Raw genomic sequence first — 27,864 nt, forward strand, 5'->3', positions numbered from 1 at the left:
ACTTAGAGAATCAAAAAAACGAAATTTGACTGGGGGCGTTCAAACTTGTGCATATGACTGTATGTTCTTTTACCTGAGCTGGAAAATGAGCCGTCATATCAAGAACAAATTTCAGATTTGCGTGAGAGTATGAAGAAAAGGTAATCCATGAAAGACTCACTCCACTTGTATAAACTATTACAAAGTGTAAGGCATTGGAAGTGCTATCATAAACAATATTAACACATAATACACAGTGTAGACCATTATTATTATTATTATTATTATTATTATTATTATTATTAAAATGGAGTTCCACTGATTTTATTAAATGTCTGCATTAAATAGTTAAGATGTAAACAGAGTGATTCAGAGTGGTTTGGTGTGAAATGGTTGATTGTACAGGTTTCTTTACAGTGGTGGTAATGGGAACCAGAGGTCACCATGACTACAACACAAATATAACCATTTTTTATACTATCCAAAACCACCAGTGAACCTACATGGTTTTTATATGCAGTGTTGATGATGATAGAATATGAAAAAAATCATTTTCTTTGTGGACTGTTTTGCTAGGCATGTTCCCCTCCACTATGAAAGGCTTTAAAAAATTGTTTTAGGCCATAAATTCAGTCAGTAATCAGGCAGTTTATTTCTAACCATTTCATGTAATAACTTTTAAAGCTTTTAGATGCATTAAAATCTTCAGACGTCTGGTTCCTAACACTACCACTGTGAACAATTCTGACTCTGTAAGTTTCTCTAAAACAGAGCATTTTACACCAAACCACTCTGAATGACTGTTTATATCTTAACTATTTATTGTAGACGTTTTATAAAATCAGTGGAACTCCCTATTAAGGCTCTAGCTAAATACCAAGATATAGGACTAGATTAAACTGGCTAAAGCCAGTCTGTAACGCTAACTCTTACCCAGCCTGACTCAGGCTCTAATCCATGCCCTACAATGCATGATGCAATACGAATGCTGTGATGTAATACCACAACTGTACACTATTGTGTAATTTTACAACAAAACACTAAGCTTTCACTACTGAAAAAACAAACAGCACAAAGCGGCATGAATTCCATGTTGGTTAAAGCTAGTCTAATCTTGTTTACGCTGGTCTGGTGCTGGTTAAACTGGTCACCCAGCATGGTCATACCAACATCCAAAACACAACATTTGCAGTTTTGCTGGTGACCAGCCATGCTGCTCTATGCTGGTTTTTCTGGCAGCGCTGCTGGACACAGATGTAGACTTGTTATGGATTAAATTACCACAGTAAGAGGAGATTCTCACTGAGTTAGCATTAGCTATAGCATTAGCTGAAAAAGCCGTAATCTGCGAAAACAAGCCCCTGATTTTACAATGCGGAATCCATCTCTTAGCAAAGAGGGTTCTATATAGTACCAAAGTTTGACTTCTAACAATAGCAGAACACTTTTTTGTGCTATACAGAACCATTTTGTAAAAGGTTCTTTTAAAAAATATGTACAGCAGGTTCTCCATCATAGAGAAGAACCATTTAAATCAACAAATAACGATTCAAACATGCAAATGATGTTTTGAATTGTCAAGGTCATATGCAAAAAATTGGGCACCCCGACTCTGTTTGTTGGCTGAATTTAACATATTGAAACAAATAATGTGGCCTGTGCAAGTTATCGCACAATATTTTTTTTTTCCCAGTGTATTAAAGTAAATAACTTTTTTAAATTAATACAATGATATTTTAAAATAATACCAATGACATATTAAAGTGCTTTCTTGTAGAGGAGTGTTAACTTATTTTCACTCAGAAAATCAACAAAACATGTCATTTGACCAGGCGTTGCATTTGACTGTACAGTTATTGTCTTTACAAAATAACCCCTGAAGAATCTTTTTTATGAGTGTACATCAGAAGTTCATGTCATCTTTCTGTCTTGTCGAGGTAATGTCACAGGGTCTCAGAGCTGAGTGGTCTTTCTTCTGTTCTTGAACAGTCTTAGCAATGACTTCTCGCCATGCAAGCTGGAGGGAGACAGAAGGGTCACATTTATCACAACTACACCAAAGTACACTTAAATTAGCTTACAAATTGCTTCATAATCACTTTATCTGTACTTTAAAGCTATTCCACTTCACTGAGTTCATTAATATGGAAGAGAACTGAGAACTGCATATTTGAATGGGAAACTTAAATTTACATAAATTTTGATTTGAATTTTGCATCTGGTAGACTTGCACACATTTAGAGTCTTAAATACGACAATATCAAGGTATCTGTTCCGGTCAAGTATCCTTGTGAGTTGGACAAACAATAAAACGGCACACCATGCAGCTATCAGACAGTGCTAATGCAAATCTGCTAACGCTAACTCAGCGCACCAAGGCCTCACCTGCCGTTCCTGGAGTGCTCTTTCTTCTCATTCTTTCTTTGTGAGCTAATCCCCCGCTTCAGGCTGTTACCCGCCTTCTTCTCCTCTGTTTCCACAGGCTGGATAAGCAAATAGATAAACGGTAACCAGGTTAGCACATTCAGCCACAGTTTTAGCATTCGAGACTGCATTACATTTAGATTGTGTAACTTTCCCAGAGGGCCCAGAGCTTCTTTTTAGCCAAGATACCTCAGCTGAAAAATGACCATTAGAACTGTTAGGATTAAAACCTGAGGTTTTTGCTTTCTAATGGGAATTGGCTTAATGCCTGCCATTACCCTGATAGCAAGAGGACAGTAGGCCACTGTTAGCGCACTGATAGCAAAGCTGGCGGTCCACTGGTGTTTTGCTCAGCGTCAGTCCAATTTACTTATTTTTCCTTCCTTCCTTTGTTTAGTTATACTTTGTAAATTAGTTTAGTAAATAATTTTAATCTAGCACAGTGTCAGCAACATTTTCTATGTAATCAATTTATATCAGGCCTAATCATTATTTTTTTCTCCCAAAGGTGATTATAATATTTGACTTAGTTTTTTTTTAAATAAAAGACTCTGTGCATTTAAAATCTGTTTGAGGAGATTAAAAACTAGGTCCCTTCATACAACACATTTATATTTGGAATCAGTCCCAGGTCAACTGTTAACCCTTTAGAGTCATTTACAGTGATATTAACCCATCAGGAAAACACAAAACACCTTGGACACCATCAGGAACCAACAGACACTTTGCATGGTTTCTATGATTTTTCTTCAGGAGGGATAGTTTGGTATTTGCTAAATGTATTTGGAAAGTGTCCATGAAGTTGAAAACGACAATGTTAAAGTGAAATAAAAAGTGAAGTATGCTGATTACTTCAGTACTGATCAAACGACCTTTCAATAGTAATTTCACACTCACATCCCATCTCATGTTGCAACATGTTGGCAAATGATGGCAAATCAACACACACCAAACCAGTTTTGCTCAGTTCTATCTACAGTTCAAACTGTATTCGCCAGCTCATTTTTCTTACCATATGCAAGTTGCTGTCAGGCTCTTCCACTAAAAAATCTGTGGACATGAACTTTTCAGCTTGAGTTTTAGCTTTTCCTGCAGGAGACAAAAATACAACCCTATAATCAGTCTTACATAAAACAGGCTGGCTTTACGTGATGGCTGCTGGATCTACACTAATGCTGACTAATGCTGACCTAAAGATAGTGAAGGCATTTACTATTATAGTAAAGTCATATAACCATATCTTCTATTGTAATTACAGAACAAGTAATGTTCTTTTGGCATTTGTATACTGAGACAATTATATATAATGTTATCGCTGTGATAGATAAAGACTCACTTCGAGGCCTAAGAAAAGCCCATGTGTCAGAGGCAGTCCTGTGGCGGTAAGGTAGAGAAGAAGGGCTGGACTTTTCCTCGTAACGCAGGACCTTGGGTCTTTCATTAGCCATGAAGCTGATTTCACAATTCTGTGAACTGGCAGTCTGCAGAAAGCATAAGTAATGTAAGTTAACGAATGCTACTCAAATTAAAGCCTTATTAACGTAAATACACTGAAGCATTTACAATAACAGAAGTGCTGCCCACATTAAAACCTCCATTAACACATCAAAACCTTATTAGGCCACCAAAACATTTAGGTTAACACAACTTCTGAACACATCAAAACATTTATATTTTATTAACATAAACACAGAGCATAGTGTAGTAGTTTGGTGTGAAATGTTCTAGAGGGTCGTTCACAGTCGTGGTGTTAGGAACCAGACTTCAGAAGAGTTCAAAGTCTATAAAAGCTCCCTCACATACAGGTATTACATGAAAGGTTTATTAATACAATGCCTGGTGCCCGTGATATTATTTTACAGGAATATTGAGATGGTTTTAGCCTGAAATGGAAAGATACATGCAGTAAGTATAAAAAAATCCCTGAAGAAAATAAGCGTTTTCAGATTTGCCACTATTACTGACACTGACACTACAAAAGACACATGTAGCTTTGGACAGTAAACAAGGTGATGCCTTTTGTGTCATGGACATGGCTCAAATCACCACTTTGTAAATATACCATTTCAGTCAAACCACTCTGAATGACTGATCTCAATAACTGACTCATACAGACATTCTAAAAAAATAGGTGGAATGCCCCATTAACACTGTTAGCGAACACATTAAAATCTCTGTGAAGACAAATTCTGAACAAATCAAAACTTTGATTAACACAAATGCTTCTTGAATGATTGCATTGTTAACACAATTATTGCATAAAACAAAACGTTAGGTTAATACACAACCTGAACAAATCAAAGGTTTAGTAACAAAAACACTAAACAAATCAGAGGCTTAGTAAAAAAACACTAAACAAATCAAAGGCTTAATAACAAAAGCACTAAACAAATCAAAGCCTAAATAAAACCACTAAACAAAACAAAGCCTAGACAAAACTACTAATCAAAGCCTAAACAAAAAGACTAAACAAATCAAAGGCTTAGTAACAAAAACACTAAACAAATCAAGACCTAAACAAAAACACTAAACAAATCAAAACCTAAACAAAAACACTAATCAAAGCCTAAACAGAAACACTAAACAAGCCAAAGCCTGAAAAAAAACACTAAACAAATCAAAGCTTAAACAAAAACTCTAAACAAATCAAAGTTTAAACAAACAGACTAAACAAATCAATGCCTTATTAACAAAAACACTAAACAAATCAAAAGCCTTTGTTGACACAAATGTTGAAGGAACAATATTAACAACAATACTGGATAAATCAAAGCTGCATTTGAACAAATACTGACCTAAGAACTTAGCTGTCAAATACTTTATGCTAGTAACTTTTTTGGGAGAAAAACATGCCTTGTCTGCTACGTATAACAGTCATCCTATTAGGTTTTTTAGCTACATTATAGTTCAGTTTTATTTATGTAAATAACACTTTTGACAATGGACACTTTCAAGCAGCTTCACACATTCCTAATGATAGTCAACAGTGATAATAAACGTACCCCTGAGAGGATAAGAGGAAGAAGGAACTGAAAAAGTAACCTGATATCTCCTGGGCAGCAGCGGCCAGTGAGCTTTAGATTAAAAATAAGATAAAATAATTCATAACAGTAAACAGGTGCAGCTGCCTGGTTACATATTGATAAAATCTTATTTTATTTTATTAATTTTTGTCACTATTGGCAAATATTGTGTCAATATAAAATATTTGACATTATGTAAAATTTAACGTAGATTCAATTTAATTGTCAAGGCACTGGAGACGTCAGTGGTTCGTCAGTGCTGATGAACTAAAATTCAACTATGTAAATGAGTATTAAGCATCTAATTATGATGCTACTTCAAACCAATTTAATTAAGTCATGGCCAATTACCACCCGCTAGCTAAGTCTCCATTTATCACATGATGCTACCAAGCTGGGATGGTGAAGGCTAGTATGAGCTTCCTTCAAGACACACCACAATTTAAAAAACAAAACACTATAGAAGCTCAACACACTTGGAGAAATATGGCAACTGCCAGTTATGTCAGCTACAAATAACCTGCACTGTTTAGCATTGCGCTGAGTGATGGAGGGAGAGAGAGGACCACCCTACCCACCCAGAGGGAGCGAGAACAGTTATGCTGTCTTGGTCTCCTGGTTACAGATGGCTGTGGCATCATCGAGGATTAAATCACAGTCTCCTGATGATGGGACCAGCACTTAGATGCTCAGGAGCCCCCTCAGTAAAATCACACACACACACACACATTTTTCAAGCCGCTTATCCTTTTGGGCCGTGGGGAGCTCTGCATGTATAAAAACGCTAATCAAGTCAAGTAAGAACTGTACTATCATTCTTTCCATATTCAAGTAAACGATGGAATTAAATAGGTACTTGGGTCCTGTTTTGAAGGTCCCATCTATCTATTCTTCTGTTTCGGTGCATCAAGTGCATCACAGGACCAGTGTTGACACAAAATTGAAATCTATTCCTAACTGTATTTGAATGGTCAATAGAAGCTTACGCTAGCCACAACATTTCAGGTGAAAGTTACTTTGTCAGAAACTGTAGAGGACAGAGGGGTATAAAGCCCCCCAGCATTAGGCTGTGGAGCAGTGGCACTCTGTTCTCTGGACTGATAAGGCTCCATCTAACACCTTTGGGATGAGTTGGAGTGATCCAGAACAGACCATCCAACATCAGTACCTGACCTCAATAATGCTCAATCAAATCTCTAGTGTAAAGCCTTCCCAGAAGAGCAGAGGCTGTTACTGCAGCAAACAGAGGACAAACTCACTATTAATACCAAAAGAAATGCTGGATCTACACACGTGACACAAGCTTTTCCCTTTTTCACAGTAAAAGTGACCAAGACTATTAGAAGTTATTTAGCAGTACAACAAAATACATAACAGTGCTGATGCAAAGCAGTTTAATACACAAGAACATTCTCACCTTCCTCTGGCCACGGATGCTGTTCACCTCCAGCTGAAGGCTTTGGTTCTGCTGCTGTAACCGAGCGATTTTCTCCAGCATCCGGCACATCTGCTCCAGATACAGCAGGCCAGGAGAGAGACCGTCCCAGCCAGGCTCCGTGTGGCACGCAGCCTGATAACACATACAGTTTAAAATTTAATTTGATTCACTGCCTTAAAATCACCTGATTTAAAGCTACATCATTTCCACATGAATAAAATAGACTACATCAACACAGTTACTGTCTTCCAGTTTAGTTAACTTAGTTACGGTTGATGTAATATATTTTATTCATGTGAAATCAGTGAACACATACACGTACTATTACACTCAATTCTACATGCCTATAAACTTAGACACATACGGCTAGTTTACCAGAGCCAGATTCAGTCTATACCTGGACTAAATTAGATTTTTAATGGTGAACAGCTGGCATTACTGTGGGTATTAGGGCTGCAGATGGGGCAGCAGCAACCCCAGATTTCAGGCTTGTTTAACTACTGAAACATTAAAGATAAAAATAGCACCAAAACAACATTCTTAAATATTTTTGAGTATACCAAAGACTAGCTCTGTGCTCTGAAGTGGCCTGATATTGTTTTACAAATGTAAAAATTCCACCTAATTTTTCAAAATGTCTTCATTTGTTAAATGATTAAGATGTAAACCAAGACATTTCAGAGTGGTTTGATATGAAATGTGTTATTCCAGAGACATTTATCAAGTCAAAGTTGTTCAAAGTGGTGGTGATAGGAACCAGACGTCTGAAGAGTTCAACACTTGTAAAATATTACTACATATTACCTCAGTTACTACATAAAATGGTTAAGAATACACTGTCTAATGCTAATGTCTGAGACACTCTTTTATAATAGTTTTGACAAGCTTTTGGCCTAAAATGTACGTTTTCTTTAAAATCAATACATGAATGCAAAACTGTTCCCAAATAAAACATATCTGTTACTACTGGAACACCAACATCACATATAAAAACTAGTTGGCTATATATATATATGCTATATTTGTGTTGTAGGCATTATGATCCCTGGTTCCTATCATCACCACTGTAAAGAAATCTGCAAGTTTCTTGAGAATGGAGCATTTCACATCAAACTACTTAGACTTGGGTTAAGTAAATATTTTAGCAACTGAATTATGCAGGAATTAAAAAAATCAGTGGGATTCCCCTTTCAACCAACTTTACCTCCCACTCCCAATCCATTTTTTTAATCATTCTAATAATCTCCCATTGGATGTGCTGTATGTAGCTCAACTGTGGGTGTGACACAAGCAGTGTCAGGCCTCAAATCAACAATCTGATTGACTAATGCTCAGCTCATCTGACCAAGACAGCTGTGTCTTGTCATCTCTCTTCAAACAATTCAAATAAAAAAGGAATTAAAACACAGTATTTAGCACAACGTCCTGCTGCACACGACAATAATTTGGAGGCACTTTGCTGTCAGTAACAGTGGATCATACACACCTACAGGTGTCTGCCATCTCTTGCCAAGGATGCACAAAATCACAGCATGGAAAAAATAATAACTGTGGAAATGTTTCTCTTTAAAATGCTGGTGTTCAGACACGTCCTCCACATGCTGCTATCTCTAACCACACAGACACACACACACACACACACACACACACACCTACACACACACACCCCTACCCCTGCATTCCTCACAATCCACTTTACACTGCTCCACTCACCTGAACGGACTGGTTCAGAGACGAGAGGAAAGAGCAGTGCACACGCAAACAAAGCCCAAAGCAGACTGAGTGACTAATGAGGAGGCGCGTAGTGACTGGAGACATGCGAGAATGCACCTGTGCGTGTGAGCTTTGTTTGTTTTTGTGCATTTTCAGGACAAAACGTGTCGTTTCTTTACAACAAAACCAGAGAAAACCGGGCCAACCTGCAACACAATGATCCTGATATTGAAAATTACGTTTGTTTTCTTTTTCATGTTTCATGTTTCTTTTCTAAAATTGAAAGTGCAAATTCATCTTTTTTTGGTTCCTGAAGTTAAGATAAGGGTTAGGTCTAGGCTAAACCTGTTAAAATCCTAGGCTTATTATATACTAAGACTTATTATTCAGTAACTACAGGGACTTCAATGTAAACTGGCTGAGTTATTCTTTGGTTATAGAAGTGCGTAATAAAACATTGGCCCATCGGTGGACTCTGGCCATTTAAGAGGTTAAATCATAAAAAAATGGTTTGTCAGTTCAGTAATTTTTTTAATTGACTTTTTTAGGCTGAACTGAGGAACCATTTTTCACAAAGCAGGAAATTCTATCATTTACAGACATTCATAGATATTTCTAAGGAGATTAGATAAAATATATTTGCATTAAGAAGGAGAAAGTCAAAGGAAAATAAGTAAAAAAAAACCAGGAGTTTTAAAACTGGAGCTCAAAAAGTGATTAAAAGCTACAGAGAAAATAGGACCTGGTAGACACCAACACTGTCCCTATCAGATAAACAGCACTTAAAGCTTTCATCTGTGAGAGAGAGGAGAAAATCAAGCTGCTTCAGATCTGAAAAAATCCACAAGTGTTTTTGTCCATCCTTCCACTGTGAGAAGACAACTCAGCGTTATGGGTCTGAAAGGATGTGTAGCTGTCAAGAAGCCTCACTGAGAAAAGAGACAGACACATCAAACAAAGAAGCTGAACAATGGACTGACCACCCCAGAGTCCAGACCTCAACATCACTGAATGTGTTTGGGCTTTTTTGGATTGGAAGTAGAAAATTCAATCAACTTTTAAGACTGAACTTTGGAAGGGTGGAAAAATATCCCATGCAAATTTCTGATTGAAAGCCTCATGCTCTGAATGGCTGTTCGGACTGGGAATTAAATAAGTGAAGAGTGGTCTCAGACTTTTGCATATGACTGCGTGTCCCAATAAGGTATAAAAACAAACCTAAGTGTGTGTGTTTATTGCCTCAGTCAAGTATGTGAGGGGTAAAGAGCTCATTATCAGAGCTTTGCAGTAAAATGGTTATGAAACTGGAGGATTGCTGGTCATCTGTTGGTCTTTAAATGTCATGTGAATGAATTGCAGAGTGCATGCAGAGTTATCCATGGTATCTTCACGTCCTGTTCACGTACACCGCTCAGTGCCAACATCAGATACACAGCCTCCTTCTGAACTGTGTATATAAAAATATCCAAAACCCTCCCACTCAGATAAGCAGCAGTTAACATTTCTCCTTTATGGCAGGAACATAACTTACTCAGCCAAAACTATAATGAATATTTTATATGAATGGCAGGGATATAAAAACTGACGCTGATATATTGGTTTGATATGTAGGTATGCATTAAATAGTGGTGTATATTACTCTTTTGTGTTCTTTATATATCAAAGAACATAACGGTTGAAGCAGATATCACATGACAGATTAATGTTTATTGTGTTTGGAGCTCAGCCAGAAAACATGAATTGAAAACATGTCCATATGTAATACATTTCTTTATGTGTTTCCTTCCACACCTGTGTAGCTGTGCAGTATTATCAGTGTTATTATGAATAATTAATAACTTCCAACTTTGCGGGTAATGAATAAGTTATCAGATAATTCAATTCAAATCAGTTTGTCTTTATCTTTCCTTGTTTCATACTCTTTTTTTGCTGATATCAATGTATCAGTGAGTATTATCAGTATGAAATGTACTTTGTCTCCAGTATGAACAGAGGCCAGCATAGCTAAGCAGTGTTAACCGAAGACAAGCATCGAAACTGTTCCCTGTGTTAAAGCTCAGGTGGTGGAACGAACTTCCCACCTTCCCAGGACCTGAGCACACCCATCTCCTCAGGAAGCACTTAAAGGGAAATTCCGACTAAAATGAAAATGTAACTGTCACTACATCTGCTGTTAATGTGCCCACTCGCCTCCTACAGTGGTGCCATAGTACTCTTGAGAGTGAGATTTGACAGTTTAAAGAACAGAAACACCACCTTCTGATGATGTATCTTGAAGGTGGAAGGAACTGGTGAAAAGCTGCTTCAGGGTCAGTTCTTGAGGAAGCTGGCTATTGCAGCAGGAAGCCAGAGAGCTAATGTTACTGCTAAGAAGCTGAATATCAAGTTTGTACATCAGTGGATTTCTTTATTGATGTGGGGAAAGTTCACAATAGTTATATGATGTATTTGTGCAATATATCACAGCCGTCGGAACAAAATCCTCGTATCTTTATTTTTGTTGTTTTTCAGTTTCTGACATCATCTAAAAATGTATGTTGCTCTTTACATAGTGTGTAAATTTCATGATAAACAGACCATAAAAATGGCCCAAAATTACTTAGAAAAAAGTCTGTTTCCATTGACTTACATTAAAAGTAAAGTATGTTTTTTCCTTTTCCTGTAAAGTTATCATTTTGGAGATACAAGGTTTTGTTCCGACAACAGTGATATGCTGGGTACTGTAGTTAGAGAACACTGAAGGACACAAAAATGAGACCAAATTTGAATTCTGTCAAACTCACTTTTGGTTCCTTAAAGATTTCTGTGATGAACCTTTTAAAGCTTTAAGATTTCTTTACAGTGGTGGTGATAGGAACCAGGGGTCACCATGTCTACAACACAAATTTAGCCATTTTATTTACTATCCAAAACCACCAGTGAATCTACACGAGTCTTCTGAGTTTTTGTATGTAATGTTGATGATGACAAAATGATAGGAAATATGAAAAAGTCACATTTCTTTGGAAACTATTTTGCCTGCATGTACCTCTCCAACATGAATGGATTAAAAAACGCATTTTAGGCCAAAACCTTTACAAAAGTATTCTGACTTGGTTAGTTTTTCTAGAATGTTAAAATAGTCATAACACAAAAATGATGCTGTTAAATAGAGGTTAAACAGAACCATACCTCTGCTAGGTCTCCGTCATTGAGGTCAAGCTGCTGTACAGTTTGTGCTTGTCTGTGCTGGTCAGCACACTGTCCGTGAGGCCTTCCTGACCCCATACTTTGAGTCCTGTGGGGCAGTCTGGATGGAGCTGCATCAAGGCCTCTGATCAGCGAGGTTGTGTTGCAGCATCTGGGAGGTCCAACATCCAGGCCTTCCTCTAGGAAAGGGGATTCTCTCCCTGTAGCCTGCGTCCAGTCTGGCTCATTTCTTCCTACAGCCTGATCCACTGAGGGTCCGTCTGCTGCTGTGGACAAATTCTGAGCCTCAGAGAAACATGAGGATGATGAGGAGCGCAGGGATGGATCTGGTGAAGAACATGAAGGTTTTATATTTTCTTCAATTTCACATATAGCAGCTGGTTTGAATGTGAGGGAGTCTACAAAGGTCAATACACTTGACCTGGAGGCCTTAGGGCTGCCCACATTGGACAAATCCACTCCAGAGTCTTCAGATTCAGACCTTAGAGTGGTTCCTGGGAGTCTGACTGAATCTGCAGAAGCAGAGTCGCTGCTGTTGGCGTCCTGCTGCTTCTCCAAAGGTTCTTCTGAGTAACAGGAGGCTTCTGGGAATCCATCAGCCACCCAGCTCTCCAGCATACACCCGAAATTCCTGTACAGATTCATCAGTCCATGGTTTTCTGTCTCTAAATGCTGTTCTTGTTCAAGGAACCACAACAGCCCCTGTGTTTCTTCTCCAAATTCCTCCACACGACTCCTCTCCTACCTGACAGGTGATGAGTGACTGCAGCGACCAGGAAGTGAGTCTACAACTTGTCACAGAATTTGAAGCATCCGCCAAAACTCCGCCCACATTCCTCTCTTTCCCACGGCTCGGCGCGGACTCAAGCTCTGCGAAGCCACAAGTTTTCCCGATCTTCCTTACATCCTTCTCTCTCAACTGCCTGATCTGTCCCAACACGTCCAAACACACCAGCTCTCGGAATTCTCCGAATGAAGACACGCCGAAACTGCAACTATGCAGAAAGCAACATGTACCGAAACTCATAAAGAAGGCCTTGTAGGAACTTCCTGACCTGCACGCTTAGCAAAAAAGGTTCTATCTTGTACCAAAAAAAGGTTCTAAGGCTTGTAACAATACACTCTACCAGTGAGCAATACAACAGTAGAACCATCTTCAGTTCTCTGAAGAACTATGTTTAAAAAAGAGGTACGTTTGAAGAACTTTGACATAATATAAAGGTTTTTTGCTGCTGTAAAAATTTTACATCATGCAGAGTTCTTTAAACTTTACAAAGGTTCCTCACACTTACACAGCTCATGTACAAAAATGAAAAAAAAAAAAATCCATTTCATGGTTCTTTAGGGAACCAAAAGTACTTTCTGACATTGGCATTGAGCAAATACTTTTTTCTGGTACAATCTTAAACAATGGTTCTTCAAATGTTCTTTAGTAAAGACAGCATTCTATATAGAACCATGAATACTCAAAGAACTTTGCATGGTCAAATGGTTCTTCTCTATGACTGAAAACCAGTTGCAGATGGTTCTTTAAAGAATACTTTTAAAAATGGTTTCATACTAAAAAAGATGGTTCTTTAAGGGTTCTTTAGTAAAGAAAATGGTTCTATACAGATCACTCAAAGAACCTTCTGCATGCTTATTTTGCATGTAGATTGATGGAGAATGTGCTGTAGATGGTCCTATATAGAACCTTTTTGAAAAGGATTCTATATAGCACCAAAAGGGTTCTTCTAGGTTTACAATGTCAAGCCTGTGTAACAATAGAAGAACCCTTTTTGGTAGTTCAGAACCAGTTTCAAAATGGTTCTATATAAAATCATATACAACAGCAATCTGAAGAACCATTTCACCATGCAAAGAACCATTTAAGCATGCAAATGGTTCTTTGAATGATCATGGTTCTCTATAGAACCAATTTCTTTACTAAAGAACCCTTAAAGAGAGCCGCCTTTTTAAGTGTACAGCACATATAGAATTATTTTTAAAAGGATCTTTAAGGACAGTTCTCCATCATTTTATTTAATTATTTACGAATGCAAAGAACCACTTTTTCTCCAGGTTATATTTTGGTTTGTCCATCTGAATTTACACGACCAAACTGTAAGGCAAATTATTCAGTAACTGCATGAAATAAACGTACATTTTTATTTTATTTATTTATTTATTTATTTATTTTTTGTAAAAGCTCCCTTCAAATGAGAAGAACATGTGTTTTATGATCATATAACTTGCTATATGCTTACAATTTACTGCTGAAAGCCAAAAATCTTAGACGCTCTTTGTATTATTTTATAAAAATAATTTTGAAGAGTTGAAGAGGTGTAAGTATTCAAATGGGTTGTTGAGTTGTCTATATATATCTCCATTGCTTTAGCTGAAGAACTGTGGGAGAACCAATTTTTTTGGTCTTTTTGGTCTTTTTTAACAAATAGTTCCTTTAATGGTTCTTTTTTTGTAAATGAGAAGTGTGACTGTAAAGAACATTTTTAGAGCTAAAAATGAGCTTAGAACTTTCAAACAATATAAAGATTATATACCAATTAAAGGCCATACTTTCAAGCCAAGAACAATTTAGCAACCTTTATTTTCCAAGTTAGTAAGTGAAGAGATAAAAATGCAGGGCCTTTGGCTTTATTTCCCAAAGTAGCACAAATATTCTCACTAATATTTATATGTGTGACATTGGTTTCCTCAAAATAAACATGCTTAAGCTTTAATATGGTCAGTTATGTCAAAGTGACAAAAAAGGTCATGCTTTGTTGGAAAGCTTAGGTGTTTCCAAACTTCTAATGGTATGTATGTTATGTACCTGTGATATCAATCTACCTATTTACTCTGACACGTCACCTGTCATACCTCAAACTACGACTCATCACTTCCTCTTTACTACCACTGATGACATAAGGAACACTAAGTCACAATTCCCAAAAACAGACCTTAAAGGCTTCTATACAGTACATGGGTTATTCTCTATTTGGAGGGGGAAACCATGTCAAAGGTTGCAGGGCTTAAAAAGATGTTTAAAATATTAGACGCAGCTCCAAGAGTTGGTATGTACATTTACACAGTTGACTAAAGATTAAATAACACGTTTCCCTTTTGTTTTCTCAAATTTTTCTTTTATATCCTGTTTCATAATCACTCTGCATATGTAAAACAGTTCATCGCAAAACCCATTTTCAACAATTTAAGAAACAATTTTTAAAATAAAACAATATTTTTGAGAGATTTAACTTCATGTTTACTTTTCATATCATTAACGTTAAAATATGTATTTCATTAAAAAAAAAATTGTCACAGAGATTTTGGTCACTGGTGTTATCAGGACTCTTATGTTACATTTTAACACAGTATTTTCAGCTCTATTTTACTGCTTTTTTGGATCAAGACTCATCAGAGAGGAAGCATTTCAAGGCATGAGAAAGTGAGACCACACGTCTCACTATATTTCATTCATTTATTAATGATTTTGTTTATCAGGCAGCACAAAACCTCTAGGTGTCACCAGTGTTATGTGTTTTAATGGCTGGGTAATTAAAATTTTGTCAAAAATACTGCCATATATCACTTTTATTACTGATTTTAAATAGTTGTACAAGGTCACCTGACTGGCAATGAGTCAGCCAATTTACGAAATCCTCAATTTTAACTAGAATGTCACTGGTGTTACACTATATTCATATAACACCAGTGACTGTAAAATGTGTTTGGAATTAAGCTCTTCTTTATGCACATATGATAACAGAAGATGTTAATGGACATATTAAGATTGTTTAGTTTTGGGAGGAAAGAAATAGATCTTTTAAAAATGTATCCACCTGAATACCCACTCCAAACGAAAATGACCCACATACCTCCCCTGTGCTACCAGCAGATCTGAAACAAATGATAAAAACAGTAAAACCCTGGTACAGCTGTGCTGGGAGCTGAAACAGAATGCAATGTGACCCATCTGGGGGTCCATGAACATCAGGTTGGGAGTTTCAAAAAAGTCCCTTTCATTGCACAACTGTCAAATATGTACAGAGCTCAAAGCATGTCCTGCGTAATAAAGCATTCTTGTCTGATAAGGTCTGCATTCTTGTCTGTGTAACTGAACTGAAGCAATGATGCACGCTCTCCTAGAACTGTGTACTTAAGTAAAATTTTGATTTGTACTTTTCAGAGTATTTTCAAATGATTGTTTTTTCTTCCACTTAGTGAGTGAAGCAATATTTCATCAGATCCATTTTAGTCATTAACATTTAGCTCCTAATTCTCTTTTTTGGCTTAATTTCATTCTGTTGTGTTGGTTCAGCTCCTGTTCTGCTTCACTATGACCACCCCTCTAACTCTGGAACTTTAGCATTTTACACCAGAAAAAAAAGAGAAGAACACAGTCTAACACACGTCAATTTCCTATGCTGATAGCATTAGAACCTTTTTTTGGTACAAGACAGAACCTTTTTTCCTATACTTAACAGGGAATTCCACCAATTTTTCAATATTTCTGCAGTGGTTCATTGTAGAGGTTCAGAGTGGGGATGATGGAAACCGGGGGTCACCATGTCTATACACAACACAAATATTTTATTTATTATCCAGAACCGCCAGTAAACCTATGTGTGTCTTCTGAGTTTTATATGGGGTGTTGATGGTAAAATATTGATAAATCTGAAAAAAAAAAGTTTTCTGGGGCACTATTTTGACCTACAACAATCTGCATCCTCCAGCATGAATGTATATACAAAGAATACATTACTTCATGTTATAATTTTCTGTGAGGGCGCTTTTAGAGGTGGACGTCTGGTTCCTATCATCACCTCTGTGAACAATTCTGACTTGGTAAGTTTCTCTATTATGGAGCATTTCACACCAAACCACTCTGAATGATGTTCTTTACATCTTAACCTTTGAATTATGCAGACGTGTTAAAAAATTTGATGGAGTTTTACTGTAAGTATTTACTTAAAGGTGCAGTATGTAAGATTTAGTGGCATCTAGTGGTGAGGTTGCAGATTGCAACCACCTGGCTCCTAACCCCCTCCCTCACCCCTCCCTTTCCAAGCGTGTAGTAGAGTCTATGGCAGCCCGTCAGGTTTTCTGCTGTCGCCTGTCCCTGATTTTGTTTTGCTTCTTCATGTTTTTGCTTCTTAGATGATGAAGATTCACCATCTCTTGCTCTCTTGCTAAATAAAAAGTATGATTCTCCATTTGTCAAAATGTGGGTTCTCAACCTTCTCACAACACGAAATGCTTAGCCAGCACTGGCAGCAGACACTGATTCTTCTTCTTTTTACATCTTCCAACCTGTACTATAGCACCGCCAAATTCAAGCTGCTGCTTCAAAGTAAAAACACAAAAGGTGCTCTCTAGAGTCAGTGTTTGGTTTGTCTGTCCTGGGCTACTATAGAAACATGACAGCACAACATGGTGGCCTCTGTTGGATAAGGTAGAAATAAAAGACTCATTCTAAGCTAATGAAAAACAATAATTCATTGTTACAGGTGATTATATACCAATATGAACATGGTTTTGTATACTATATTGAATTTCTGCTCATAGATCCTCCTAAACCTTACACACTGCACTTTTAAAAGCAGTTCATTGTTAGCTAACCAGCTTTTTAAAATCTGTTTTTTCTCTTACACTTAACAGAGCCATACAGAGTAGCCTGAACACATACTGCAGGAAAAGTACTGTTGCTTTACTTAAATGATGAAATGAAATGATGAACAGTACTTTTCAAAACAAAAAAAAACAGAAGCCCAGAAGCAACCACTTAAAGGTGCACTGTAAAACACAACCGGACTTTAAAGGGCCCGTATTGCAGTTTTTCTTTCTTCTTTGAAATTAAAGAGTTTGATGTAGTACATAAACATTAAGGTTTCTACAACATGAACTCCTCAATCCACATAGTTTCATATATGAAAGATAAGCAGCAAATACAGCCCATTTTGAATTCAGTGGGCCTCATTCACCAATATCTTCCTACGTTTCTTCTTAAATGTGTTCTAAGAAAGGACCTAAGAAAAAGTCTGTCAGATTCATGATGTGTTCTTAAACCAAAGAACTGGTCGCACTTTTGAGCTCTTGAGTGTGTGTAGATTCTGTTCTTACCTGTGGCTCCCAAATGGTAACTTTACAGGTGAAGGAAAATACATACGTTACTTTCTAAGTCAATGGAACCAGAATTTTTTCCAAGTAACTTTGGGTCATTTCTTTTGGTTCATTCATCACTTTGAAATTTTACATACAGTGTAAAAGGCAACAAGCATTTTCAAATTATAGCAAAAACTGAAAAACTGGAAACAAAAATGGAAAGGTTTTGTTCCGACAACAGCGATATATATTTCAGTCTCAGAAGTACTGTAACAAAAACATGCGGCCATGGTGACAGTGTTACCGGTGAAAATAGTTGTTTTTAGTACATAAAACTTCACTTAAAAATACAAGACAAATGTAGGCTACTGGCCATTTAAGGACCATGTTTTACCTCTGTTAGTACATTTACTTTGTGGGGGGATAAACCTGTGCAGTACCCTTGCTTTATGACAGCGTATGGATATGGACATACAGCAAACACTGTTTTGGCCTCATTCACATTCACAGCTCTCTCAGTAAAGAATGCTGGTGTTTGGCTCTGTCTGCGTGAGTCTCTGTCTGACTAACACTGTTATGTCTGCTTCCACTAATCCAGTCCAAACACATACAATGCGTGACAAACCACACAGATTACACCTTCCACTCAGCTGAATCTGGATTTGAGTTCTTGCACGTGTTCAAATACCACAAATTCCACCTGCTTACCTCCAAATTTCAGACACTGATAGCAGAGAAGAACAATTTCAGCAGTTCAGCAGAGGGTGGGGTGGGTTTGAGCCACTGAGGCTCAAAGAGGCACAAAAACATCTTGGGTGTATAATAAAATGTCTCCTTTTAACATGCTGGATAAGACATGCTGATATAGCTTAAGGCCCCCAAATTGCAAACGCTACGTCTGTGCATTATAAACAAATGACCCACTCAGGTAGTACTGCTACTGGCCGCCAGAGGCCGCTACATATCAGTCTTAAAAACCAAATGCCTTTCAAAATGAGTACAATAGCGTTTCCACACTGTAAACAGAATCTTTGATGCTTTTCAAAATCTCCTCATTGTTGTCACAGTAATTTTAAGGATTTTTCTTTTGCTCTGTGTATAGACGATGTCTGTCATAACATACACGTAAATAACATGGCATAAAAATATTTATATTAGACTATGCGAGTACATGAGTATTTCTTCCATATTTTCTTACTTTTTCTATTAATAATGTAATTTTAAATAAGAAAATGTTTTATTGCATAGCTTACAATGTGCATGTTTGTAGGATTTAGTTATGCTAGTTATATTAATTTTCATCATTTACTGTCTATCTGTCTGTTTGTGTTTCTTTTTGGCTGTCTTTTTATCAATCAAACAATCAATCAATAAATCAATCAATCAGTCTGTCTTTCTGTCTGTCTGTCTTTCTATCTATCTATCTATCTATCTATCTATCTATCTATCTATCTATCTACAACCCCAAAAAGACAACATATCACATGTTTTTCGAAAAATATTTGCCCATTTTGAATTTGATGCCAACGACATATTCCAAAAAAGTTGGGACAGGGGCATGTTTACTACTGTGTTTCATCACATCTATCTGTCTGTCTGTCTGTTGTTGATGTATGACGGAAATATATGGCCCATATTTTAAAATGGTCCCCCTATCATATATGTGTCATATGCATCTGTATGTGACAAAACTTGGATATAAGGGAAACACAAATATGCTTATAAATGTCATATATTTGAAATCCATTTATTGTATCAGATTCGAATTTACAGAACAAGGTATTAGTGCATTGTTTATGACGCAATTCGTGACAGAATAACGGAGCCGCTTTTCTAAAGGGGCCGAGCCGAACTGAGCGCCACTCTTACGTCACACACCTTGGCGCGCTGACTAGCAACCGCTTCAAAACACTCTCTGAAACACTCTCACACACACACACATTGTGTCTGAGTGAGCTAAAACACACACACACACACACTCCCTCGTGCGCTCCGAGTCCTCATGGAGAAATTCCCTCCTAAATTCAGCAGGACGTTAGTGACGCCTGAGCCACATTATATCCCAGGGTAAGTGTGAGATGAAGTGAGGAACGACCAGGTTTACCTTTCTGCTTTTCTATTACTACACTATATTCATTCGAACTAGGTGTGTTTGGGCTTCATCGTTTGGAAAAATATATTATGATAATGCATTAAACATCTTATGAGTGCATTAGGCTCATTTCAACAACACTACAGTGTGAATCAGAGAGAGTGAAGGTATTTACTGAGATATTGTCCTATTCTGTGCCTCCTGCAGTCTGCAGTCTGCTTAATGAGGATCAGATTTCATGTTTTCCCTTTGCTATGGAGCAGCTAATGACCACGACCAGCAAGGAGCAGAACATAGAAAGTGTGAAAAAGTTGAAACACTGTAAATCTACAGCGATGTTTCTCTTGAGTTTATACACAGATCTCCCGATGAAAATAAAGCAGGTTTTAACCTGAACACGTCTTGATGCTCTGTTCTGTAGAGATTAACACTGAGACAAAATCCCATTTATTTACTTGTTATGGGACAGAAAGCATTGAGTCTTTAACAATAACTTTTTTTGATTGTGAACAATAAGTGTGCATAGGCTCACTCCATACAGCTGATATGATCAAAGCAGAAGAAAAATGACTTTATATCATGTTTAATTTAAATCTATCTATCTATCTATCTATCTATCTATCTATCTATCTATCTATCTATCTATCTATCTATCTATTTATAATAAACACATATTTGTATGAACTGTGCAGGTATGCGGGTTACTGTCCACAGCTGAAATATCACATGGGAGAGACATACGGTCAGCTGACGGCACAGCTCCTGACCTCTCCAGAGATTTCCCGCTCTCAGAGGCTGGTTCTGCACTCGGGACGTTTCCCCTCCACACAGAGGGACACGGAAGACGATACCTGTAGGAGACGGACAGGATCGGGCAGACAGCTGGACAGAATGATACCAGGATACACAGGTTAAACATTTACAAATACTTTTTACCTCTTTATATGGAATCACACCACTGTTGCTGATATTAAAAAAGATTACTGCTACTTTTATTTCATTAACTAATAAGAATTTATTGTGATTACCTATTTATCATTATTTTATATTTGTAGTAAAGTTCCCTGCCTCATACGGAGCCCTGCTGGTGACATCCTGTACAAATGAAAATAATGCGTGGCCACACCTTATTAACGCATAGGAACGAGATCCTAATGCATGGCCAAGACTTAGTAAGGCATGGGAACAAGATAATTAAGTCATATCTATGACTTTGTTAGGTGTAGGAAGATCATGCCTTATTAAGCTGTTGTTAAGGCTACACCTTACTAAGTTGTGGCCATGCATTAATATCTCATTCCCACGCTTTACTAAGTCATGGCTACAACTTAATTATCTTGTTCCCACGTCTTACTAAGTTGTATCCACGCATTATTTTTATTTATACAGCAGCAGGGCTCTGTAGCCTCAAGATTTTATCTCCATTTTACAAATACAAGGCATCATGGACAGTAATTGTACTATGAATATCATTCTCATCACACTCTATACAGCTTTCATCGGCATTTTTGTAATCATCTACAGCTCTGCTTATCATTCTGGACACATCAAACACTTTACAGCTGACTACTACAGTTGTATGCAAAAGTTTGGGCACCCATGATCAAATTATGATTGCTGGTTTTCTAAGTGTAAATAAGTTATACATCCTCTACAGAGAACACACTACTGCACAATTTACTGCACAATTACTGTTTATTTGCTGAATTTAACATTTAACATTTAGCAAAACATATTGCCACTTAAAAAATTAACAAAACAAGGAATTTGACTGGGGTGTTCAAACTTTACATTCAACTGTAATTAGTGCCAGCATCATAATAGAATCATTTTATAACATTATTTGCAACAAAATTGTTTTTACTACAGAGCCCAAATTATTAAGGCGTGGGAATAAGATAATTAAGTCCTGGCCATGACTTATTAAGGCGTGGGAATAAGACTACTAAGACTTAATAAGTCGTGGCCACGCCTTACTAACTTGTGGTTATGCGTTATTTTTATTTATACAGGATGTCACCAGCGGGGCTCTGTATTTTACAGTATTAGAAGCAGTGATTACAAATATTTGAGCTAGGGTGATTTATTTCTTTATTGATTCATTGATTGATTGATGTTTTTGGATTGTCCACCACCCACACTCTTCTTGCCACATGAACGTGTTTGATTTTGGACAGTTGAATCATATTTGTTTGTCGTTTTTGCTCAAACTAAATACTGTGTATTTATGTGCTTGTGTGTGTGTGTGTGTGTGTGTGTGTGTGTGTGTGTGTGTGTGTGTGTGTGTGTTGTACCCTACAGGTTTTGTTCCTAAAAGTCAGAACTTCTTCTCAAAGACGTACGCAGAGACGTGTCGAGAGGCTCTCAGTGAGTTTGAGTCGGATCAGAAAAGGAAGATCCAGCTAATGTCAGCTGATCTGCTTCCTGCGGTCAGTTACACAATGTCAGACTTCAAAGTAAGACACACACACACACACACACACACACACACACAAAGGTGTTTACATATGTCACATTTGCATTATATACATTATATGTAAGTATATTTATGTAAATAGTAATGTGTTTCAAAAAAGGCAAGAAAATTGTTTAAAACTATTTATATCAGATGTGTTTTTGCCAATAAAACACTACATAATATTAGAATAAATACAAATAAACATGAATTCAGAAAAACAATGGAATGTGTTGTTTTCAGTGAAGTTATTAATATGTTGGTTTGGGAATACATAAAGAAGAACACAGGTTTGGTTCTTGACTTGTTCCATTCAACATCACTCATCATCATATATATATATATACTGTGTGTTATGTATATATATATATATATATATATATATATATATGTGTGTGTGTGTGTGTGTGTGTGTGTATACACATTATAAATGATGAGTGATGAATGACTGTTTCAGTAGCAACAAATTTAAGCTTGTTTTGAGCAGAATGTTAGCAAGTACATGACTAGCGAACACTACATTCAACAGTTGTACACATTAAATCATCATATTTTTTTGATGATTTATTTCATAGTGACAGTCCTTAATGCTCCACACTGATTTTCAGACTTTGGGACACATTTTCTTCAAAACAGTATTATCTAACTGCTCACCATGTGGCCATGAGGGACAAGGATGCAGCCTCACTTCCTGCTCTAAAATGCAAGGGCGCGGCTAAAATAAGGCTCCGCCTATGGACTAAAACCCTTTGCATTTCGGTAGTGACATGAAAACTTAGGACACACTTTTTTTTACATTTTTTTTAATTTAAAGATTTAATTCATGATAAATCTAAATCTTTCAACTTTACAAAAAGATCTTTACAAAAAAACATTGAAAAAAAGCAAAACAAAAAAAGTCTTATTTTAACAGGGTTAGGATTTGAGACATAAATGATAATTTTGTATGTATTTAGCTTATTATTATCTCTAGTAAAGTCTTGTATTTAAACAGACCATGACATAATCATAAATATTATATGAATTTCATGCATATGAGCATTTCACAGTATGTAGGTATCTAAATGTAATATGCATGTTCTAAGCCCAACCCTAAACTCAGTAACTAAAAATAAAGGTTTTTACTCTTTCAGTGTTAATAAAAGAAATATTTATTAAAAGCACTGTATAAAGTTGGGACTATATTCCAGTTCTGTAGGTTAGAACTGTTTTTCTCTGGTTTTACTCCAAAGTCAGGACACAGACAGCAGCTTTATGTAACCTGTGTCACCTCTTCTTGGCCTGCCACAGCACCTGAGGCGTTTAATTATGAATGCAGGAGAGATTGAGTATCAGAGCAGGTCATGTGGTGCGCTCTCATTAAACAGGATGAAGCGCTGCTTTTACAATCTGGAGCTACTACAGATTTACTGCAATTGCAGGCTCATTGTGCAGAGCAGACTGAACTGCACTGACAGGGCAACATTGCTGTTACTTACTGTTAAAGGAAAACAGCATTTTTAACTCTACTTTATCTCTATATTTAACGAATCTCTATATATTACACATTGCTCTGGTGGAAATGTGTAATTGCACGCAACATTCAGAGAAACATTTTGTATCATCAGTTGTACTTCGGAACCCCACGAGTGGATCAATCTGATGATTGCGAACGCGTTCAAAGAGAATTCAAAGAGGACTCAGACAAAACTTGGTGAAGGATGCGTCTTCTGAGGATATGAGTGAATTATCTACTATTGTCAATATATCTTTATGAGTATGATGTTGATTTTGCATTTGAGACCTAAACATTGAGCCAGACCTTCTTTTTGAGTCTGTGTATCTGATGTTAATATGTAAAGACGTATGACGAGGTGTGAAAAACTCCCAATCAGTGAAGTAGCATTAGTGAAGAATCTGAATACATTGAGGTAAATATCTTGTAAACGTACTGTTGATACACTACTTACATTAAGTAGATATATTGTTAATATGATATTTCCATTACCCAAAATCTAACCCTAACCCTGCCCTAATCCCAACCCTAACCTTAACTCCAACCCAAAACCAAATCCTAACCCTCATATGTTTTGAAATGTTACTGAGAGTCTGTTGAGTGTTTGTTTCATCTAAAAGGCCCACTTAAAATAAAGTTTCACCAAAACTTGCATAGAGCTGAGCTTTGGTGGGCTGAGATAAGCAGCGTGGTAAGTTTCACCATCTAAAGTTTGCTAAAAAAAATCTGTGATGTGAAAACATCAGTGAAGCGAAACTCCACCTATACTCAGGCTTTTGGGAGGATGAGGCCCCATTTTGCCAAGCTGTAATACCGAGACCATAATTAGGCTCGTCTGAATCCTCCACATAATTACATCAACCTTCAGTCTGCGCTCCACCACTAACACTCTTCACTGCATCCACTAGCAGCTCAGCTCGGCCTCTGTTCTGAATGGGACACAATTCAAGCACATACTCAACAAATGTAAGCGGTTCATTTGACCTTTAACCCCTTAAAATCCCAGGCTTATTACATAGTAAGGCCTATTATTCAGTAACTACAGGGACTTCAATGCAAATTAATGGAGCTTTTCTTAGGTTGTAGAAGTGTGTAATTTGGGCCCGCTGGGCTCAGTAAGGGGTTAAAATGATATTTGCCCCTAAACAAATGATATGTTTTGTTTAAGTGTAAATAAGTTAACACATCCACTACAAAGAACACTCTGCACATTTTAACACACAATTACTGTTTATTTGCTGAATTTAACATATTGTAAAAAAAAAACCTAATGGCATGTAAAAGTTATGGCATATTTAACATGTTTTTGTTTCAATATGTTAAATTCTTACTTACTTAAGCAAGTAAATTGAAATTGTACGTACAAAATTTAGTAAAATGCCGTATTTATTTTTTTCCCCTTATAAAATCAACACAAAGCATGAGGTTTAAATTGGGTTCTCAGTGCTATATAGACTTAGTTAATATGTTTTATATGTTTTAAATTATTTTTACATTTTTTTTATATGAACACTAATTTAACACTTTTGACAGTAAAAGCCTGTATTTACCATTTTATTGTAGAAACATCCCATCTTCCTATATTTTCTGTAATAACACAGCAAGTTACTGCAAGATTAATGTTAAGCTTCACAGCACGGCATTGTTAACTGAGAGTTAAACAGGTGTCAACATTAAAAATATTTATTTATTTATTTTTATTATTTAACTGCTGGAATGCTGAGGTGTTCACAAAAACATTATTGTTTATTGATATTGCCAGATATTAATTTTTGATCATGTTTGTGCAAACTATAAGCAGTTAAAAGGCCTGTAAAATGTGTATTTGCATTTTTTAAAATGGATATTTGAGCTTTTCTGTGTATATACAGTTCAAAATGTGAATTCATGGATTTTTTTTTTATTAACATTTTTATAGGTCTGGTAAAATAAAAAAATGTATGCTGCTATTCAGGTGCATAACTTTTACATTTGTTAAGTAAATTAAGTTAAAGACAGTCTCTTAAAGTGCAGATGCTTCTGGTGAGCCTGCGTCAAGGGGCTACACTACTTAGGTTGTTTTCTTCTTTAGCCGCGGAGCCTCATCACCCCTTTAAAAGCCATCTCTAAGGAAGCTGCTCCTTACAAACCTGTGGACCCTTGGAAGCCACGTGGATCCCCTTATTTCATGGATGACAGCAGTCCATACAAGTACTTCATTTCAGGCAAGCCATATCAGGCATAATGACATCACAGCCTGCAATTAACACTGTTTATAGCTCTCGGTCCCAGAGGGAGCTCCCCACTGCACAGTTTAGTGTTTTCCCTGCCTTTTTGATGCAGATTATGAGAAATTGCATTATGTTGAAATGTGCAGAAGTGTGTTCTCTGTAGAGGATGTGTTTGTGCTTTTTTGTGCTACAGGGTTTACCGGTTATGTCCCTAAAGCTCGATTCCTGATCGGAACTAGCTATCCCATCACCACCAACAAGGCTCTGATCCAATTCAGTAAGGAGATGAAGGTGGGTCACAGTGTGAGGGAGGGGGGCAACAATCTGCCCTCAGCATCCACCATCTACCCAACTCACCACGGCCTACTGCCCTCTTATACAGGCCATGTTCCAGGTACCGAAGCACTTTATTTTGCTTTTTTAACCCTTTAATCTCCAGAGAACTGTGAGCAGATCAAGACTTCAGTATATACTTATAACCTACATACCATTCATAACACAACTTCATATCTACATTTCAACCTAAAAAATCATTTCATGTGGTAACAAGTAAATTAACTAGTTTTATTCAACCTAAATAAATACTTACTAATACGTTTTGGGGATTTGGATGTGTAATTACAGCTGACATACCACATTTAGATTATGGCAGTGGCAATATGATGTAAAATCATTATAAATGGAAAAAAAAATATATTACAAGACAAATAGGACTTTTGATTTTGAACATGACAACAAATTCATAGAAGTTTTTGGGTAACATTAATAACTTAATAACTTAATGCCTGCAGTTTAGAGGGTTACATGTATATAGATAAACATTAGTGTACATTTTGTCAGTATGAACTAACAAACCTATCATTTGTGGTCTCTGGTGTTGTTGAAAGTGTTGTTTTCACTTTTAGCAAATGTACAATGTACACCAAAAGCAGACTTGCAAAAGGTTGGCTGATATTTTCTTATTCCAACAGGTTACAAATTTCGGTATGGCGAGACGTTTGGGCAGCTGACCAACAATGCCCTGGCACACAGTGGTGCCCGCAGAGATTTAAAGAGCAAGTGATGGATCTTGGGACTTTTAGTTGGACCCCACCAGCTAAAAAGTTAAACATCTAATTGCAATTAAAGGAATCGGGCTAAAATGCAACATGAACGAAGCTGCTTTGGTGTTGAAGTTAATGAAATGTTTTGGTTTGGACAGGGAGTGTGTTCAGTGGTGAAGATATTACTGTGTATAGAATTTCAGGACACTGAGAGATTTAATAGATCTGATATGCCAAATGAAGGATTGTAAAATATGTATAAAAATGGTAAATTAAGTGTCTTTTGTCCTTATAATGTTTACTATAAATTTTCATAGTAGATTATTTCCATAAAAAAGTCCAAACTGTAGGTATGATTCAACAAATCTTTATTATCACAGGAATCTCATCAAGCAATGTTTTAACACCACTCACTGAGGAAAGAAGGGAGGCACTCACAAAATCACTCATCTAACATAAGCACTGTAGGAGCTGGATTACGTTTACCCTTTACTTTGGGATGTTTTAATATTTGAGATTAGAGATTTTAATCCAGTACGAATCTGCAACATTTTGTATTTATTGCACAAAAATGATAGTAATAATTGTGATTATAATCCAGTATGAATCTACAGTGTGTGTAGTTCTTACAGTCTGACAGTAATAACTGTGGAGCCATTTTAATCCAGTATGAATGTACAGTGTTTAGTTTCTACAGTCTTACAGTAATAATTGTGAAG

The 27,864-nt window shown here is 36.7% G+C and overlaps 2 protein-coding genes across 3 annotated transcripts; one reads left to right on the forward strand and one right to left on the reverse strand.

Moving 5' to 3' along the window:
- Positions 1-1,041: 1,041 nt before the first annotated feature.
- Positions 1,042-12,656, reverse strand: si:dkey-106l3.7. Of its 2 annotated transcripts, none has more exons than XM_036595808.1 (6): positions 11,749-12,656; positions 6,844-6,996; positions 3,740-3,884; positions 3,416-3,492; positions 2,365-2,462; positions 1,042-1,996 (listed from the first exon to the last, which is right to left on the reverse strand). In XM_036595808.1, the coding sequence occupies exons 1-6, from the start codon at positions 12,409-12,411 to the stop codon at positions 1,933-1,935; spliced, it is 1,200 nt and encodes a 399-aa protein (XP_036451701.1). In that variant the 5' UTR covers positions 12,412-12,656; the 3' UTR covers positions 1,042-1,932. The 2 variants fall into 2 exon arrangements, with proteins under 2 accessions (XP_036451701.1, XP_036451702.1); XM_036595809.1 differs by lacking the exon at positions 11,749-12,656 and adding an exon at positions 8,578-8,697.
- Positions 12,657-19,818: 7,162 nt separating this feature from the next.
- fam166b (family with sequence similarity 166 member B) lies at positions 19,819-27,554 on the forward strand. The gene is made up of 6 exons (XM_036595367.1): positions 19,819-19,917; positions 20,635-20,852; positions 22,244-22,398; positions 25,964-26,096; positions 26,296-26,496; positions 27,074-27,554. Exons 1-6 carry the CDS (start codon positions 19,853-19,855, stop codon positions 27,163-27,165), a joined length of 864 nt encoding a protein of 287 aa, XP_036451260.1. The 5' UTR covers positions 19,819-19,852; the 3' UTR covers positions 27,166-27,554.
- Positions 27,555-27,864: the final 310 nt, after the last annotated feature.

This window comes from Colossoma macropomum, unplaced genomic scaffold (assembly GCF_904425465.1).
Source record: "Colossoma macropomum unplaced genomic scaffold, Colossoma_macropomum, whole genome shotgun sequence".
NCBI lineage: Eukaryota > Metazoa > Chordata > Actinopteri > Characiformes > Serrasalmidae > Colossoma > Colossoma macropomum.